General features: G+C 45.3%; 1 protein-coding gene across 1 annotated transcript in view; it reads right to left on the reverse strand.

Annotated features, from left to right (window-relative positions):
- LOC134343514 (uncharacterized) overlaps window positions 1–20,713 on the reverse strand; it is a 60,444-nt gene that overhangs the window by 18,465 nt on the left and 21,266 nt on the right. Inside the window, exons 3-4 of the mRNA XM_063042246.1 lie at window positions 12,022–12,129; window positions 7,107–7,136 (exon numbers count right to left, since the gene is read on the reverse strand). Coding sequence (XP_062898316.1) covers window positions 7,107–7,136; window positions 12,022–12,129 — 138 coding nt within the window. The remainder of the gene's footprint in view (window positions 1–7,106; window positions 7,137–12,021; window positions 12,130–20,713) is intronic.

The following is a 20,713-nucleotide window of genomic DNA, read 5'->3' on the forward strand; positions in this document are numbered from 1 at the left end:
ATGAGCGATGGAAGTGAACGCTCCACAGGCTTTGCATCATGCTCCCTTACCATTGTAGAGGAAAATTAGACACAAATTATCAGAGAGGCCTTGAATCTGGTTTGGGGTGTAAAACATTTCAGCCAGTACTTGTATGGAGAGAGTTTACCCTCGTTACTGATCATCAACCACTGGTGTCCATTTTCAATCCACAGAAGGGTGTTCTACTACCAGCAGCAGAACAAATGCTGAGATGGGTTCTGATTCTTGGAGCCCAAGAAACAAGATTACAAGATCAAATTGAAGAGGACACTAATCATGGAAATGCTGATGGATTGTCCTGTTTATCCTTGGAAAAGGAAATTCCGGGAAAAATTACAAAGGAGGACACTCCTCTTGACGTATTCTCCCTAATGCAAATCAAACCTCTCCCTATGACGGCAGAGATGATCCAAAGAGAAACTAGAAAAGGCCTCACACTGTCTCAAGTCTACATGGCAACCCAAAAAGGCTGGAATATAGAAACATAGAAACATAGAAAATAGGTGCAGGAGTAGGCCATTCGGCCCTTCGAGCCTGCACCGCCATTTATTATGATCATGGCTGATCATCCAACTCAGAACCCAGCCTTCCCTCCATACCCCCTGACCCCTGTAGCCACAAGGGCCATATCTAACTTCCTTTTAAACATAGCTAATGAACTGGCCTCAACAGTTTGCTGTGGCAGAGAATTCCACAGATTCACCACTCTCTGTGTGAAGAAGTTTTTCCTAACCTCGGTCCTAAAAGGCTTCCCCTCTATCCTCAAACTGTGACCCCTCGTTCTAGACCTCCCCAACATCGGGAACAATCTTCCCGCATCTAGCCTGTCCAATCCCTTTAGGATCTTATACGTTTCAATCAGATCCCCCCTCAATCTTCTAAATTCCAACGAGTACAAGCCCAGTTCATCCAGTCTTTCTTCATATGAAAGACCTGCCATCCCAGGAATCAATCTGGTGAACCTTCTTTGTACTCCCTCTATGGCAAAGATGTCTTTCCTCAGATTAGGGGACCAAAACTGCACACAATACTCCAGGTGTGGTCTCACCAAGGCCTTGTACAACTGCAGTAGTACCTCCCTGCTCCTGTACTCGAATCCTCTCGCTATAAATGCCAGCATACCGTTCGCCTTTTTCACCGCCTGCTGTACCTGCATGCCCACTTTCAATGACTGGTGTATAATGACACCCAGGTCTCGTTGCACCTCCCCTTTTCCTAATCGGCCACCATTCAGATAATAATCTGTTTTCCTATTTTTGCCACCAAAGTGGATAACTTCACATTTATCCACATTAAATTGCATCTGCCATGAGTTTGCCCACTCACCCAACCTATCCAAGTCACCCTGCATCCTCTTAGCATCCTCCTCACTGCTAACACTGCCACCCAGCTTCGTGTCATCCGCAAACTTGGAGATGCTGCATTTAATTCCCTCATCCAAGTCATTAATATATATTGTAAACAACTGGGGTCCCAGCACTGAGCCTTGCGGTACCCCACTAGTCACCGCCTGCCATTCTGAAAAGGTCCCGTTTATTCCCACTCTTTGCTTCCTGTCTGCTAACCAATTCTCCACCCACACCAATACCTTACCCCCAATACCGTGTGCTTTAAGTTTGCACACTAATCTCCTATGTGGGACCTTGTCAAAAGCCTTTTGAAAATCCAAATATACCACATCCACTGGTTCTCCCCTATCCACTCTACTAGTTACATCCTCAAAAAATTCTATGAGATTCGTCAGACATGATTTTCCTTTCACAAATCCATGCTGACTTTGTCCGATCATTTCACCGCTTTCCAAATGTGCTGTTATCACATCCTTGATAACTGACTCCAGCAGTTTCCCCACCACCGACGTTAGGCTAACCGGCCTATAATTCCCCGGCAGCAGAAATTCCAGTTTCCCCATTTTTAACAACATGGGGATGAACTTGCCCTTGACAGGGTTGCCTTTTGCCTTTTTGGGATTGAAAGTTGTTGTACCATCCAAGCTGAGAGCTAAAATGTTGGAGGAGTGACATGCTGGTCATCTAGGTGTGGTCAAAGTGAAAGTGTTGGCTCGAAGCTTTTGTCTGGTGGCCTGATAGATCAGCAGATCCAGCAGCAGTTCCTGATGCCAACACGTCCAGAAAATGCCAAGAACAGTGTCTCTCCATCCCTGGGAATGGCCTTCATTGGCCTGGCGGAGAATTCATGTGGATTTTGCTGAACATTCATGTGGGCACATTTCACGATGGTCGCGGATGTAGCTACAAAGTGGCCGGAACTGCTCCCAATAGCCTCCACTCCAGCCTCACACACTGTTAAAGTGTTGAGCAGCTTCTTGTCAAGGACTGGTGTTCCAGAACATTGAATTAGTGACAATGGACCATAGTTTGTTGTGGAACAGTTTCAGTCGTTCCTGACAATGAATAGAATAAGGCATATTACATCTGTCCTGTACCACAGCTACAAATGGGCTGGTGGGGAGGTTTGTCCAGTCTAAAGTACACACTGTCAGTGCAACACACTACACAGACGCTGAATCAGAAGCTCACAAATTTCCCCCTTGCATATCACAATGCCACACACTCCACAACCAACAACTCCCCAGCTAAGCTGATCCTGGAATGTCCCTCATATTCACACTTGGATCTCCTCAAACTCATTATCTGAAGGAGTATGTAGACCATCAGCTGAGACAGGCTGAGGGCTTCTCAAACAAGGAGGTTCACTGTTTCACTTCTGGACAAGCTGTTCTGATGAGGGACTACAGAGGTGATCAAACATGGGTAGTTGGAAAGATTAAGGACAGAACTGGATCACTCTCCTGTAGAGTGAAAATTGTGTCTGATATCATCCGAAGATCACGTCAATCAGTTGAGAAGAGTAGTCAATTATTAGAGAGGAAAGTTGTCCAGATCTGTCAGACCACCTCCTGCAATTCCAGAGTCAACTCTTACAACCACCATAGAGGAGGTCCCAGAACCTGAGATTGTTCCATAGGCTCATATCTCACCTGCCAAGCAGAGTGACCCACCCCCCCCCATCTCATCAGGAACCACATTATGTCACAAGAGAAAGAAATCCTCCACAACAATTAAATCTTTAGGCCTGAATGGGACAATGTACTATGCCGTAGATATCTGTATAATAGCTGTATTGTGTGGTATTATGTGTATATAATTGAGATGCATTCTCTTTTGAGTTGGAGTTTATAGCTATTAATGTTTGATGAAGCATTCTTTGTTGTTTACATAATTCATTACGGGTTATATGTAAAAGTATATGAATGGCACACGACATCACGCCACCATGATGTACCTCACTAAAAGTAAAAGTGGAGACCCTGCGCATTACTCTGGCTCCATGTTTTGCTTTCGATTAGTTTTATGTTTTGGGTTACAAACATACCACAGTGAATCTGTGGAAGTTATTATCACAGATGGCTGTGGAGGCCCAAGGCATGGAATATATTTAAAGTGGAGCTTGGTTAGTGTGTCAAAGATTATAGGGAGAAGGCTGGAGAATGGAGTTGAGGGGGAAAATAAGTCAGCTATGATAAAATAGCCCAGTTCTGCTCCTAATGTCTTATGGTGATCTGCCCCCACCAGCACAAACCTCATCCCCACAACCACTTAGATCACCTCTCACTAAAATGGATTTTTTATTGTTCCAATTGTGTCCTTTCTTTTAAAGAAAGTATATAATTTATTCTTATGGTTTTTGGGAATCAACAAATCCTGTGGTCGATGCTGAGCATCAAGACCCAAGGACCAGTTCAGAAGTTTGGAAGTCCAGAGCGAATCTCTACCAATCTTCTGGGGTAGTCAAAGGCCCCATGGCTGCAGGTCCATCTCTGAATCCAAGTCTGTTACAGGCCGGAGGCTAAAGAATTCAGACAGTCTTGGGATTAGGAGACTGGTGTATGGGTGGAAGCGAGGAAAGGGGCTTATTTTGTTGCTTGCTGTGTTCTCTGTTGTTCTTCCGAACATTGTGGGTAACTATGCTGGTGCTGGATGTGTGGCCACACTTGCAGGCTGCCCCCGCACATCCTCAGCTGTGTTGGTGGTTAACACAAGCAGCACATTTCAGTCCTGTATGTTTCGATGTACACATGATAAATAATTTATGTCCAATTTATGTTTTTCTTCTGAGTGTTGCAAATATGATTCCCTGTGCCAGTGATGCAGACACCACAGTAGCGTAGAGGTTAGCATGATGCTATTACAGTTCAGGGCATCGGAGTTCAGAGGTCATTCCCGGCACCCCCTGTAAGGAGTTATTACGTCCTCTCTGTGTAACATGTGACTTTCCTCCCACAGTCCAAAGACATACTGGTTAGTGGGTTAATTGGTCATTGTGAATTGTCCTGTGATTAAATGGGGAGTAGCTCAGCTCGAAGGGCCAAAGGTGCCTGTACTGCTCTAAATTAATTAATTATGCTGAAAGTAAGATTTCATTGCATACGTGTAACTGTACGCAGGACAATAAACTTGTTACATTTAACACCCTTTCCTTACTTAGGGAGGCCAGTAGTGCCGGGATGTAAGTGGAGCATGGCCACAGCACACTGATCCTCACACCTCTGTCAGCCCTCTGCAGTCTGCAGTGGGACACTCAGGTCCGTCTGACTCCCTGATCTCTGCAGTCTCACTCTGCAAGGATAACGTGTTTTCTTTTAGCTTTTCTTCTGAAGTTTCACGTTCTCCACTTTTACCAATTCCTTGCTATTCACAAATTCAATATTTCCATGCCATGTATTATCTCATGATAAAGAAAAAGGACATTCGTCCCTTTGAGTTTGTGTCAGTTGCAGTACAAACCTAATTAATTCCAGGCACATAATTTATCACATAATTCTCACATTAGGACAGATCACAGTAGGTGATACTCTGCCAAGCCCAACCTCTTTGGAATGTGTTCAAGTTCAGATTATTGTCATACAACCATAAACATGTATACAGCCAAATGAAACAATGTTCCTCTGGAACAAGGTGCACAACACAGTACATATAACTCGCACACAACACCACACAGTACATTTAACTCACACACAACACAGTACATATAACTCTCACACAACACAGTACATATAACTCGCACACAACACGGTACATAGAACTCACACACCACACAACTTAGTATATATAACTCATGCACAACACAACACAGTACATATAACTCGCACACAACACGGTACATATAACTCGCACACAACACGGTACATATAACTCATACACAACACAACACAGTACAACATAGAGTAGTACAGCACAGTACAGGCCCTTCGGACCACAATGTTGTGCCGACCCTTAAACCCTGCCTCCCACCTTAATTTCCTCCATATACCTGTCTAGCAGTCTCTTAAATTTCACTAGTGTATCTGCCTCCACCACTGACTCAGGCAGTGCATTCCACGCACCAACACTCTCTGAGTAAAAAACCTTCCTCTAATATCTCCCTTGAACTTCCCACCCCTTACCTTAAAGCCATGTCCTCTTGTATTGAGCAGTGGTGCCCTGGGGAAGAGGTGCTGGCTGTCTACTCTATCTATTCCTCTTAATATCTTGTATACCTCTACCATGTCTCCTCTCATCCTCCTTCTCTCCAGAGAGTAAAGCCCTAGGTCCCTTAATCTCTGATCATAATGCATACTCTCTAAACCAGGCAGCATCCTGGTAGTTCTCCTCTGTACCCTTTCCAATGCTTCCATATCCTTCCTATAGTGAGGTGACCAGAACTGGACACAGTTCTCCAAGTGTGGCCTAACCAGAGTTTTATAGAGTTGCAACATACATCAAAGTTGCTGGTGAACGCAGCAGGCCAAGCAGCATCTATAGAAAGAGGCGCAGTCGACGTTTCAGGCCGAGACCCTTCGTCAGGACTAACTGAAGGAAGAGTGAGTAAGTACCCTGTGACTCTGTCCCTCGACTTATGAAAGCTAACACTCCATAAGCATTCTTAACTACCCTATCTAGCTGTGAGGCGACTTTCAGGGATCTGTAGACATGTACCTCCAGATCCCTCTGCTCCTCCACACTACCAAGTATCCTGTCACTTACTTTGTACTCTGCCTTGGAGTTTGTCCTTCCAAAGTGTACCACCTCACACTTCTCTGGGTTGAACTCCATCTGCTACTTCTCAGCCCACTTCTGCATCCTATCAATGTCTCTCTGCATTGTACTACACTCCCTACAGTAGATATAACTCACACACAACACAACACAATACATATAACTCACACACAACACAGTACATATAACTCACACACAACACAACACAACACAGTACATATAACTCACACACAACACACAGTAACTATAACTCACACACAACACAACACAGTACATATAATTCACACACAACACACAGTACATATAACTCACACACAACACAACACAGTACATATAACTCACACACAACACAACACAGTACATATAACTCACACACAATAATACACAAAATAATATTACCACAAGAAAATTAACAAATAATCAGGAGCATTAATGACACAAGTTAAAAAATAAACAGTTCAATAAGACTGGAACCTTCTACACGATGAGACCTGGGTAGTGGCAGGGAGTTGAGTCGTCTCATGGCCTGGGGGAAGAAGCTGTTTCCCATCCAAACAGTTCTGAACCTAATGGTACTGCACCTCCTGCCTGATGGTAGAGGGTGAAATAGATTGTGGTTTGGATGGGCGTTGGGGGGGGTGTGGAAATCACTGACAATACTATGGGCCCTGTGTACTGACAAATATCTGCACAAATCAGAGCAGAAGAGATCCCAGAGAGAACAGACAAACATAGGGAGGCAAGACAGAGGTGGGATCGAGCCCAGAGATCAGGGACCGGAACGGAGCCGCTCTAACCACTGTGATACCCTAACTTTGTGGTACCCTGAGTGACTGGGCTACTCTGGCAAGGGAAATTCTGCTGCAGTGCAGGAGTATCATCAGACCAGAGGTGAGGGATGTAGGACACCCACAGGGATAGAGAAATGGGCAGGCAGACCCCTGCCACACCATCCACAAGCAGATCCTGACACACGTATTGGGGGAGCGGTTACTGAACGTGATGAGACGAGAGTAATCTCCTTACCTTTGGTATGCTTTACTGTAGCCTTCTGACCTGGATCAGGAGAGACAGAGGGGCAGTTAATGCCCACAGCCAAGGCAGGTAGATTTCCCTCCCTCCGACCATCTACCTCACTCTGACCCACTTGAACATTCCCCATGTACCGCACACTGACAATCACACCCTCCATCCCCTAGCTCACCTATGACCCTCGCTCTTCACCTATTTCACTCTGTGATCCTCACTCCTCACCTACAACACCCTGTGACCCTCACCTATATCACTCTGTGACACTGTCTAACCAACTTTGAGTTTACCCCAGTCAGCACTCTGCTGGACTGAGACATTCTACCACCCCTGAACTATCCAAAAACATTTCAGTATCCAGATGCTGAAGTGGAATTCAAAATCATGCCTACAGTTATTGTGCCCAGTCACCCACCATCAATTCCTTAACACAGTGCTACCTCTCCCATCACAGCTACCCCTCCCATCACCACTACCCCTTCCATCACCAATACCCGTCTCATCACCTCTATCTCTCCCATCACCTCTAACCCTCCCAACACCACTACCCCTCCCTCACCTCTACCCCTCTATCACCTCTACACCTCCCATCATCTCTATCCCTCCATTACCACTACCTTCTCATCACCTTTACCCGTCCATCACCCCTACCCCTCCCTCACCTCTACCCCTCTATCATCTCTATCCCTCCCATCACCTCTACCCCTCCATTACCACTACCTTCTCATCACCTTTACCCGTCCATCACCCCTACCCCTCCCATCACCTCTACCCCTCCCGTCACCTCTACCACACCCGTCATCTCTACCCTCCGGTCACCTCCACCCCTTCCATCACCTCCAACCCTCCCATCACCTCTACCGCTCCCGTCATCTCTATCTCTTCATCACCTCTATCCCTCCATCACCATCACCTCTATCCTTCTCATCACTACTATCTCTTCATCACGTCTATCCCCATAACCTTTATCAATCCATCACCATTACCTCTATCTCTCCATCACCATCACCTCTATCTCTCCATCACCATCACATCTATCGCTCCATCACCATCACCTCTGTTCCTCCATCACCATCACCTCTGTCCCTCCATCACCATCACCTTTATCCCTCCATCCCCTCTATTCCCCATCACCATCACCTCTATCCCTCCATCATCTCTATCCTTCCATCACCTCTGTTCCTCCCATCACCTTTATCCCTCCATCACCATCACGTCTATCTCTCCCATCACCATCACCTCTATCCTTCTCATCACTACTATCTCTTCATCACCTCTATCCCCATAACCTTTATCAATCCATCACCATTACCTCTATCTCTCCATCACCATCACCTCTATCTCTCCATCACCATCACGTCTATCTCTCCCATCACCATCACCTCTATCCTTCTCATCACTACTATCTCTTCATCACCTCTATCCCCATAACCTTTATCAATCCATCACCATTACCTCTATCTCTCCATCACCATCACCTCTATCTCTCCATCACCATCACCTTTATCCCTCCATCACCATCACGTCTATCTCTCCCATCACCATCACCTCTATCCTTCTCATCACTACTATCTCTTCATCACCTCTATCCCCATAACCTTTATCAATCCATCACCATTACCTCTATCTCTCCATCACCATCACCTCTATCTCTCCATCACCATCACCTTTATCCCTCCATCACCATCACGTCTATCTCTCCCATCACCATCACCTCTATCCTTCTCATCACTACTATCTCTTCATCACCTCTATCCCCATAACCTTTATCAATCCATCACCATTACCTCTATCTCTCCATCACCATCACCTCTATCTCTCCATCACCATCACCTTTATCCCTCCATCACCATCACCTCTATCTCTCCATCACCATCACCTTTATCCCTCCATCACCATCACATCTATCGCTCCATCACCATCACCTCTATCACTCCATCACCATCACGTCTATCTCTCCATCACCATCACCTCTATCCCTCCCATCACCATAACCTCTATCTCTCCATCACCATCACCTCTATCCCTCCCATCACCATAACCTCTATCTCTCCATCACCATCACCTCTATCCCTCCCATCACCATAACCTCTATCTCTCCATCACCATCACCTTTATCCCTCCATCACCATCACCTCTGTCCCTCCATCACCATAACCTCTATCTCTCCATCACCATCACCTCTGTCCCTCCATCACCATCACCTCTATCCCTCCCATCACCATAACCTCTATCTCTCCATCACCATCACCTCTATCTCTCCATCACCATCACCTTTATCCCTCCATCACCATCACATCTATCGCTCCATCACCATCACCTCTATCTCTCCATCACCATCACCTTTATCCCTCCATCACCATCACATCTATCGCTCCATCACCATCACCTCTATCACTCCATCACCATCACGTCTATCTCTCCATCACCATCACCTCTATCCCTCCCATCACCATAACCTCTATCTCTCCATCACCATCACCTCTATCCCTCCCATCACCATCACCTCTATCTCTCCATCACCATCACCTCTATCCCTCCATCACCATAACCTCTATCCCTCCATCACCATCACGTCTATCTCTCCATCACCATCACCTCTATCCCTCCCATCACCATAACCTCTATCTCTCCATCACCATAACCTCTATCCCTCCATCACCATCACCTCTATCCCTCCATCACCATCACCTCTATCCCTCCCATCACCATCACCTCTATCTCTCCATCACCATCACCTCTATCCCTCCATCACCATCACCCCATCCCTCCATCACCATCACCTCTATCCCTCCCATCACCATAACCTCTATCCCTCCCATCACCATCACCTCTATCTCTCCATCACCATCACCTCTATCCCTCCATCACCATCACCCCATCCCTCCATCACCATCACCTCTATCCCTCCCATCACCATAACCTCTATCTCTCCATCACCATCACCTCTATCCCTCCATCACCATCACCTCTATCCCTCCCATCACCATCACCTCTATCCCTCCCATCACCATAACCTCTATCCCTCCATCACCATCACCTCTATCCCTCCATCACCATCACCTCTATCCCTCCCATCACCATAACCTCTATCCCTCCATCACCATCACCTCTATCTCTCCATCACCATCACCTCTATCCCTCCCATCACCATCACCTCTATCCCTCCCATCACCATAACCTCTATCCCTCCATCACCATCACCTCTATCCCTCCATCACCATCACCTCTATCCCTCCCATCACCATAACCTCTATCCCTCCATCACCATCACCTCTATCCCTCCCATCACCATCACCTCTATCCCTCCCATCACCATAACCTCTGTCCCTCCATCACCATCACCCCATCCCTCCATCACCATCACCTCTATCCCTCCCATCACCATCACCTCTATCCCTCCCATCACCATCACCTCTATCCCTCCCATCACCATAACCTCTATCTCTCCATCACCATCACCTCTATCCCTCCCATCACCATAACCTCTATCTCTCCATCACCATCACCTCTATCCCTCCATCACCATCACCTCTATCCCTCCCATCACCATCACCTCTATCCCTCCCATCACCATAACCTCTATCCCTCCATCACCATCACCTCTATCCCTCCATCACCATCACCTCTATCCCTCCCATCACCATAACCTCTATCCCTCCATCACCATCACCTCTATCCCTCCATCACCATCACCTCTATCCCTCCCATCACCATAACCTCTGTCCCTCCATCACCATCACCTCTATCTCTCCATCACCATCACATCTATCCCTCCCATCACCATCACCTCTATCCCTCCATCACCATCACCCCATCCCTCCATCACCATCACCTCTATCTCTCCATCACCATCACCTCTGTCCCTCCATCACCATCACCTCTATCTCTCCATCACCATTACATCTATCTCTCCATCACCATAACCTCTATCCCTCCATCACCATCACCTCTATCCCTCCATCACCATCACCTCTATCCCTCCATCACCATCACCTTTATCCCTCCATCACCATCACCTCTATCCCTCCCATCACCATAACCTCTATCCCTCCATCACCATAACCTCTATCCCTCCATCACCATCACCTCTGTCCCTCCATCACCATCACCTCTATCTCTCCATCACCATTACATCTATCTCTCCATCACCATAACCTCTATCCCTCCATCACCATCACGTCTATCTCTCCATCACCATCACCTCTGTCCCTCCATCACCATCACCTCTATCACTCCATCACCATCACCTCTATCTCTCCCATCACCATAACCTCTATCTCTCCATCACCATCACCTCTATCTCTCCATCACCATTACATCTATCTCTCCATCACCATAACCTCTATCCCTCCATCACCATCACGTCTATCTCTCCATCACCATCACCTCTATCCCTCCATCACCATCACCTCTATCCCTCCCATCACCATAACGTCTATCCCTCCATCACCATCACCTCTATCACTCCATCACCATAACCTCTATCCCTCCATCACCATCACCTCTATCTCTCCATCACCATCACATCTATCGCTCCATCACCATCACCTCTGTACCTCCATCACCATCACCTCTGTCCCTCCATCACCATCACCTTTATCCCTCCATCACCATCACCTCTATCTCTCCATCACCATCACCTCTGTACCTCCATCACCATCACCTCTGTCCCTCCATCACCATCACCTTTATCCCTCCATCAGCTCTATTCCCCATCACCATCACCTCTATCCCTTCCAGCACCATCACCCCTATGTCCCTGTCACCATCACCTCTATTCCTCCCATCACCATCACCCCATCCCTCCATTTCCATCACCTCTATTCCTCCCATCACCATCAGCCCTATTCCCCCTTCACCATCACTTCCAACCCCCCCATCATCTCTATCCACAATCCCTGCACGTAACTGGTCTTTTTGTTGCAGCAGAAGAATGTACACCCCAAGGCTCCGAGCCACAGGGTTAGTAAGGTGATCTTCACGGCCAGCAGTCCCCCGGAACATGCACCCAAGGAGCCTGGAACTCAGAGAAATCATTAGCAGGAACCTGTCCCAAACCCTCGCAGAGAATTCTGCGCCTTGTGTAGCTGTGTGTGAGTTTCTTCACATACAATAGTCTCTGTGAGAGAGAGAGAGAATATGAGAGAGACAAAGTGATTGAGAGAGGGGGATTGAAGGAGTAGAGATATTCAGAATAGAGAAAGAAGGATAGAGAAACAGAGAGAGGGAGAGATGGAGAACGAGTCAGCATGTTTTCTGATGAGATGACGAGAGATTACAAGGGCTTTCACAAGGTCCCTCATGGCCGTAATGGAGAATTGTCTGTTTCGACTAAGCGCTGACTGTGTGTAGTGATCAAAGAGACTTATTTGAGTTTGAGGTCTGTTATTGATGGTGTTTTTCAGGGATCCGTGCTGGGAACTCAGCTGTTCATGATGTATATAAATGATCTAGATTAAAGTGTAGATGGGTGGGTTAGTAAGTATGTGGGTGACACCAGGATGGGTGGAGTTGTGTATGGTGTAGAGGACCGGCAAAGAATACAGCATGATATAGATCAGTTGCAGATTTGGTCTGAGAAAGGCAGATGGAGTTTAACCTGGCCAAATGTGAAGTGTTGCACTTTGGTAGAGAGAAAGCAAGGAGACAGTGCACTGTTCTTAACAGCGTTGATGTGCTAAAAGATCTTGGGGTCCAAGTTCACAGCTCCCTGAATGAGACTACACAGTTTGATAGGGTGGTTTAGAGGGCATATGACAAGCTTGCTTTTATTAGTCAAGCCATTAAGATCCAAAGTCAGAAAGTTACGTTGCAGTTTTATAAAACTCTAGTTCAGCCCCATCTGGAATATCGCATGCAGTTCCTGTCACCCCACTAAAGGAGGACATCGAGGTTTTGGAGAAGGTACAGAAGAGGTCTGCCAGGACGCTGTCTGGATCCGAGGGCATGTACTCTAACAAGAGGCTGGACAAGCTTGGGATGATTCCTGCAGAGGGGCGGAGGAGATCTCATCGATTATGAGAGACATAGATAGAATACAGACATTATCTTTTGCCCAGGCTTGAAACGTCTGATACCAGAGGCATGTAAGTAAGGAGTGAGGAGACAATCTCAAAGGAGATGTGAGGGGCAAGTTTTTTACACAGAAAGTGGTGGGTAATGGAGTGCTCTGCCTGGGTGGTGGGAGAGGCAGAAGCATTCGGGACAGCCACAGGAATGTGAGGAAAATGGAAGGGTGTGGGAATTGATAGGCTGAAAAGATTAGTTCAGTTGATCAGAAATTTAATTGGTTCGGCACAATGTTGTCAGCTGAGAGACTTGTCCCTGTGATGTGCTGTTTTGTGTTCCAAGTTCCACCACAGAGAGACAGAGAGAGAGACAGGACATGAGAGATGGAGATAGATAGATAGAGAGAGAGTACGTGAGATATAGAGGTAGATAGATAGAGAGAGAGAGAGACAGTACGTGAGAGATGGAGATAGAGAGAGAGAGAGAGAGACAGAGTACATGAGAGATGTAGATAGAGAGAGAGAGAGAGACAGAGTACGTAAGAGATGGAGATAGGTAGATAGAGAGAGAGTGAGTACGTGAGAGATGGAGATAGATGGAGAGAGAGAGAGAGACAGTACGTGAGAGATGGAGGTAGATAGATAGAGAGAGAGAGAGAGACAGAGCATGTGAGAGATGGAGATAGATGGAGAGAGAGAGAGTACATGAGAGATGGAGGTAGATAGAGAGAGAGAGACAAAGTATGTGAGAGATGGAGATAGAGAGAGAGAGAGAGAGAGAGACAGACTACGTGAGAGATGGAGATAGATAGAGAGAGAAAGAGACAGAGAGAGTACGCAAGGGATGGAGATAGATAGATAGAGAGAGAGAGAGAGACAGTACGTGAGAGATGGAGGTAGATAGATAGAGAGAGAGAGAGAGACAGAGTATGTGAGAGATGGAGATAGATAGATAGAGAGACAGTACATGAGAGATGGAGGTAGATAGATAGATAGAGAGAGAGAGAGTATGTGAGAGATGGAGATAGATAGATAGAGAGACAGTACGTGAGAGATGGAGGTAGATAGATAGATAGAGAGAGAGAGAGAGAGAGTATGTGAGAGATGGAGATAGATGGAGAGAGAGAGAGACAGTACATGAGAGATGGAGGTAGGTAGATAGAGAGAGAGACAGAGTATGTGAGAGATGGAGATAGATAGATAGAGAGAGAGAGACTGCGTACGTAAGAGATGGAGATAGATAGATAGAGAGAGAGTACGTGAGAGATGGAGGTAGATAGATAGAGAGAGAGAGAGAGAGAGAGAGTATGTGAGAGATGGAGATAGATGGAGAGAGAGAGAGAGACAATACATGAGAGATGGAGGTAGATAGATAGAGAGAGAGACAGAGTACGTGAGAGATGGAGATAGATAGAGAGAGAGAGAGATAGTACGTGAGAGATGGAGATAGATAGATAGAGAGAGAGAGACAGAGTACGTGAGAGATGGAGATAGATAGAGAGAGAGAAAGACAGAGTACGTGAGAGATGGAGATAGAGAGAGAGAGAGACAGAGTACGTGAGAGATGGACATAGAGAGATAGAGAAAGAGAGAAAGAGACAGAGTACGTGAGAGATGGAGTTAGATAGACAGTGAGAGAGAGACTGAGTATGTGAGAGATGAAGATAGACAGATAGATAGAGAGAGACTGTACGTGAGAGATGGAGGTAGATAGAGATAGAGAGAAACAGAGACAGAGTACGTGAGAGATGCAGATAGATAGATAGAGAGAGAGAGTACGTGAGAGATGGAGATAGATAGAGAGAGAGAGAGTATGTGAGAGATGGAGATAAATAGATAGATAGAGAGAGTAGGTTAGAGATGGAGATAGATTGAGAGAGAGAGAGAGACAGAATACGTGAGAGATGGAGATAGATAGAGAGAGAGAGAGACAGGGTACGTGACAGATGGAGGTAGATAGATAGAGAGAGAGAGACAGAGTACGTGAGAGATGGAGATAGATAGAGAGAGAGAGTACGTGATAGATGGAGATAAATAGATAGATAGAGAGAGTAGGTGAGAGATGGAGATAGATTGAGAGAGAGAGAGGCAGAATACGTGAGAGATGGAGATAGATAGAGAGAGAGACAGAGAGAGAGACAGAGTACGTGAGAGATGGAGATAGATAGATAGAGAGAGAGAGAGAGAGAGACAGAGTACGTGAGAGATGGAGATAGACAGAGAGAGAGAGACAGAGAATGTGAGAAATGTAGATAGATAGATAGATAGAGAGAGGAAGTATGTGAGAGATGGAGGTAGAGAGAGAGAGAGAGACAGAGTATGTGAGAGATGTAGGTAGAGAGAGAGAGAGACAGAGTACGTGAGAGATGGAGACAGATAGAGAGAGAGAGAGACAGAGTACGTGAGAGATGGAGGTAGATAGAGAGAAAGAGAGAGAGACAGAATATGTGAGAGATGGAGATAGATAGATAGAGAGAGAGAGTATGTGAGAGATGGAGATAGATAGATAGATAGAGAGAGAGAGAGAGATAGAGAGTATGTGAGAGATGTAGATAAATACAGAGAGAGAGAGAGTACGTGAGAGATGGAGATAGATAGATAGAGAGAGAGTAGGTGAGAGATGGAGATAGATAGAGAGAGAGAGAGACAGAGAGAGAGACAGAGTACGTGAGAGATGGAGGTAGATAGATAGATCGAGAGAGAGAGTACGTGAGAGATGGAGATAGATAGAGAGAGAGACAGAGAATGTGAGAAATGTAGATAGATAGATAGATAGAGAGAGGAAGTATGTGAGAGATGGAGGTAGATAGATAGAGAGACAGAGACAGAGTATGTGAGAGATGTAGATAGAGAGAGAGAGAGACAGAGTACGTGAGAGATGGAGACAGATAGAGAGAGAGAGAGACAAAGTACGTGAGAGATGAAGGTAGATAGAGAGAAAGAGAGAGAGACAGAGTATGTGAGAGATGTAGGTAGAGAGAGAGAGAGAGACAGAGTACGTAAGAGATGGAGATAGATAGATAGAGAGAAAGTATGTGAGAGATGGAGATAGATAGATAGAGAAATAGAGACAGAGTACATGAGAGATGGAGATAGATAGATAGAGAGAGAGAGACAGAGTACGTGAGAGATGGAGATAGATAGATAGAGAAATAGAGACAGAGTACATGAGAGATGGAGATAGATAGATAGAGAGAGAGAGACAGAGTACGTGAGAGATGGAGATAGATAGATAGAGAGAGAGACAAAGTACGAGAGAGATGGAGATAGATAGATAGAGAGAGAGAGACAGAGTACGTGAGAGATGGAGATAGATAGATAGAGAGAGAGAGACAAAGTACGAGAGAGATGGAGATAGATAGAGAGAGAGAGAGAGACAGAGCACGTGAGAGATGGAGATAGATAGACACAGAGAGAGACAGAGTACGTGAGAGATGGAGATAGACAGAGAGAGAGCGAGAGAGACGGAGTACATGAGGGATGGAGATAAATAGACGGAGAGAGAGACAGAGTATGTGAGAGATGTAGATAGATAGATAGAGAGAGAGTAGGTGAGAGATGGAGATAGAGAGAGAGAGAGAGAGAGACAGAGAGAGAGACAGAGTACGTAAGAGATGGAGATAGATAGAGAGAGAAACAGAGTACGTAAGAGATGGAGATAGATAGAGAGAGAGAGAGACAGAGTATGTGAGAGATGGAGATAGATAGATAGAGAGAGAGAGAGTACGCAAGGGATGAAGATAGATAAATAGAGAAAGAGACAGAGAGAGACAGAGTATGTGAGAGATGAAGATAGATAGAGAGAGAGAGACAGAGTATGTAAGAGATGGAGGTAGATAGAGAGAGAGAGAGAGTATGTGAGAGATGGAGATAGAGAGACAGAGTACGTGAGAGACTGAGATAGATAGATAGAGAGAGAGACAGAGTACGTGAGAGATGGAGATAGATAGAGAGAGAGACAGAGTACGTGAGAGATGGAGATAGATAGATAGATCGAGAGAGAGAGTACGTGAGAGATGGAGGTAGATAGATAGATAGAGAGAGACAGAGTATGTGAGAGATGTAGATAGATAGACAGAGAGAGAGAGAGAGAGACAGAGCACATGAGAGATAGAGATAGATAGAGAGAGACAGAGTATGTGAGAGATGGAGATAGATAGATTGAGAGAGAGAGTACATAAGAGATGGAGATAGATAGATAGATAGATAGATTGAGAGAGAGAGTACGTGAGAGATGGTGATAGATAGAGAAAGAGAGAGAGACAGAGTACATGAGAGATGGAGATAGATAGATAGAGAGAGAGACAGAGTATGTGAGAGATGGAGATAGATAGAGAGAGAGAGACAGAGTACGTGAGAGATGGAGATAGAGAGAGAGAGAGAGAGAGTACGTGAGAGATGGAGATAGATAGAGAGAGAGAGAGAGTACGTGAGAGATGGAGATAGAGAGAGACAGAGTATGTGAGAGATGGAGATAGATAGATAGAGAGAGAGAGAGTATGTGAGAGATGGAGATAGATAGAGAGAGAGACAATGTGAGAGATGTAGATCGATAGATAGAGAGAGAGAGACAGAGCACGTGAGAGATGGAGATAGATAGAGAGAGAGAGAGTAAGTGAGAGATGGAGATAGATAGAGAGAGAGAGAGAGTACGTGAGAGATGGAGATAGAGAGAGACAGAGTATGTGAGAGATGGAGATAGATAGATAGATAGAGAGAGAGAGTACGTGAGAGATGGAGATAGATAGATAGAGAGAGAGAGAGACTGAGTATGTGAGAGAGGGGATAGATAGAGAGAGAGACAGAGTATGTCAGAGATGGAGCTAGATAGATAGAGTGAGAGAGAGACAGAGTATGTGAGAGATGGAAATAGATAGATAGAGTGAGAGAGTAACAGAGTATGTGAGAGATGGAAATAGATAGATAGAGTGAGAGAGAGACGGAGTAGGTGAGAGATTGAGGTAGATACAGAGAGAGAGAGACAGAGAGAGACAGAGTACATCAGAGATGGAGATAGATAGAGAGAGAGAGAGAGTATGTGAGAGATGGAGATAGAGAGACAGAGTACGTGAGAGACGGAGATAGATAGATAGAGAGAGAGAGATAGTACGTGAGAGATTGAGATAGATAGAGAGAGAGAGACAGAGTACGTGAGAGATGGAGGTAGATAGAGAGAAAGAGAGAGAGACAGAATATGTGAGAGATGGAGATAGATAGATAGAGAGAGAGAGTATGTGAGAGATGGAGATAGATAGATAGATAGAGAGAGAGAGAGAGATAGAGAGTATGTGAGAGATGTAGATAAATACAGAGAGAGAGAGAGTACGTGAGAGATGGAGATAGATAGATAGAGAGAGAGTAGGTGAGAGATGGAGATAGATAGAGAGAGAGAGAGACAGAGAGAGAGACAGAGTACGTGAGAGATGGAGGTAGATAGATAGATCGAGAGAGAGAGTACGTGAGAGATGGAGATAGATAGAGAGAGAGACAGAGAATGTGAGAAATGTAGATAGATAGATAGATAGAGAGAGGAAGTATGTGAGAGATGGAGGTAGATAGATAGAGAGACAGAGACAGAGTATGTGAGAGATGTAGATAGAGAGAGAGAGAGACAGAGTACGTGAGAGATGGAGACAGATAGAGAGAGAGAGAGACAAAGTACGTGAGAGATGAAGGTAGATAGAGAGAAAGAGAGAGAGACAGAGTATGTGAGAGATGTAGGTAGAGAGAGAGAGAGAGACAGAGTACGTAAGAGATGGAGATAGATAGATAGAGAGAAAGTATGTGAGAGATGGAGATAGATAGATAGAGAAATAGAGACAGAGTACATGAGAGATGGAGATAGATAGATAGAGAGAGAGAGACAGAGTACGTGAGAGATGGAGATAGATAGATAGAGAAATAGAGACAGAGTACATGAGAGATGGAGATAGATAGATAGAGAGAGAGAGACAGAGTACGTGAGAGATGGAGATAGATAGATAGAGAGAGAGACAAAGTACGAGAGAGATGGAGATAGATAGATAGAGAGAGAGAGACAGAGTACGTGAGAGATGGAGATAGATAGATAGAGAGAGAGAGACAAAGTACGAGAGAGATGGAGATAGATAGAGAGAGAGAGAGAGACAGAGCACGTGAGAGATGGAGATAGATAGACACAGAGAGAGACAGAGTACGTGAGAGATGGAGATAGACAGAGAGAGAGCGAGAGAGACGGAGTACATGAGGGATGGAGATAAATAGACGGAGAGAGAGACAGAGTATGTGAGAGATGTAGATAGATAGATAGAGAGAGAGTAGGTGAGAGATGGAGATAGAGAGAGAGAGAGAGAGAGACAGAGAGAGAGACAGAGTACGTAAGAGATGGAGATAGATAGAGAGAGAAACAGAGTACGTAAGAGATGGAGATAGATAGAGAGAGAGAGAGACAGAGTATGTGAGAGATGGAGATAGATAGATAGAGAGAGAGAGAGTACGCAAGGGATGAAGATAGATAAATAGAGAAAGAGACAGAGAGAGACAGAGTATGTGAGAGATGAAGATAGATAGAGAGAGAGAGACAGAGTATGTAAGAGATGGAGGTAGATAGAGAGAGAGAGAGAGTATGTGAGAGATGGAGATAGAGAGACAGAGTACGTGAGAGACTGAGATAGATAGATAGAGAGAGAGACAGAGTACGTGAGAGATGGAGATAGATAGAGAGAGAGACAGAGTACGTGAGAGATGGAGATAGATAGATAGATCGAGAGAGAGAGTACGTGAGAGATGGAGGTAGATAGATAGATAGAGAGAGACAGAGTATGTGAGAGATGTAGATAGATAGACAGAGAGAGAGAGAGAGAGACAGAGCACATGAGAGATAGAGATAGATAGAGAGAGACAGAGTATGTGAGAGATGGAGATAGATAGATAGATTGAGAGAGAGAGTACATAAGAGATGGAGATAGATAGATAGATAGATAGATTGAGAGAGAGAGTACGTGAGAGATGGTGATAGATAGAGAAAGAGAGAGAGACAGAGTACATGAGAGATGGAGATAGATAGATAGAGAGAGAGACAGAGTATGTGAGAGATGGAGATAGATAGAGAGAGAGAGACAGAGTACGTGAGAGATGGAGATAGAGAGAGAGAGAGAGAGAGTACGTGAGAGATGGAGATAGATAGAGAGAGAGAGAGAGTTCGTGAGAGATTGAGATAGAGAGAGACAGAGTATGTGAGAGATGGAGATAGATAGATAGAGAGAGAGAGAGTATGTGAGAGATGGAGATAGATAGAGAGAGAGACAATGTGAGAGATGTAGATCGATAGATAGAGAGAGAGAGACAGAGCACGTGAGAGATGGAGATAGATAGAGAGAGAGAGAGTACGTGAGAGATGGAGATAGATAGAGAGAGAGAGAGAGTACGTGAGAGATGGAGATAGAGAGAGACAGAGTATGTGAGAGATGGAGATAGATAGATAGATAGAGAGAGAGAGTACGTGAGAGATGGAGATAGATAGATAGAGAGAGAGAGAGACTGAGTATGTGAGAGAGGGGATAGATAGAGAGAGAGACAGAGTATGTCAGAGATGGAGCTAGATAGATAGAGTGA

Source organism: Mobula hypostoma, chromosome 3 (assembly GCF_963921235.1).
Source record: "Mobula hypostoma chromosome 3, sMobHyp1.1, whole genome shotgun sequence".
In the NCBI taxonomy this organism is placed as follows: Eukaryota; Metazoa; Chordata; class Chondrichthyes; order Myliobatiformes; family Myliobatidae; genus Mobula; species Mobula hypostoma.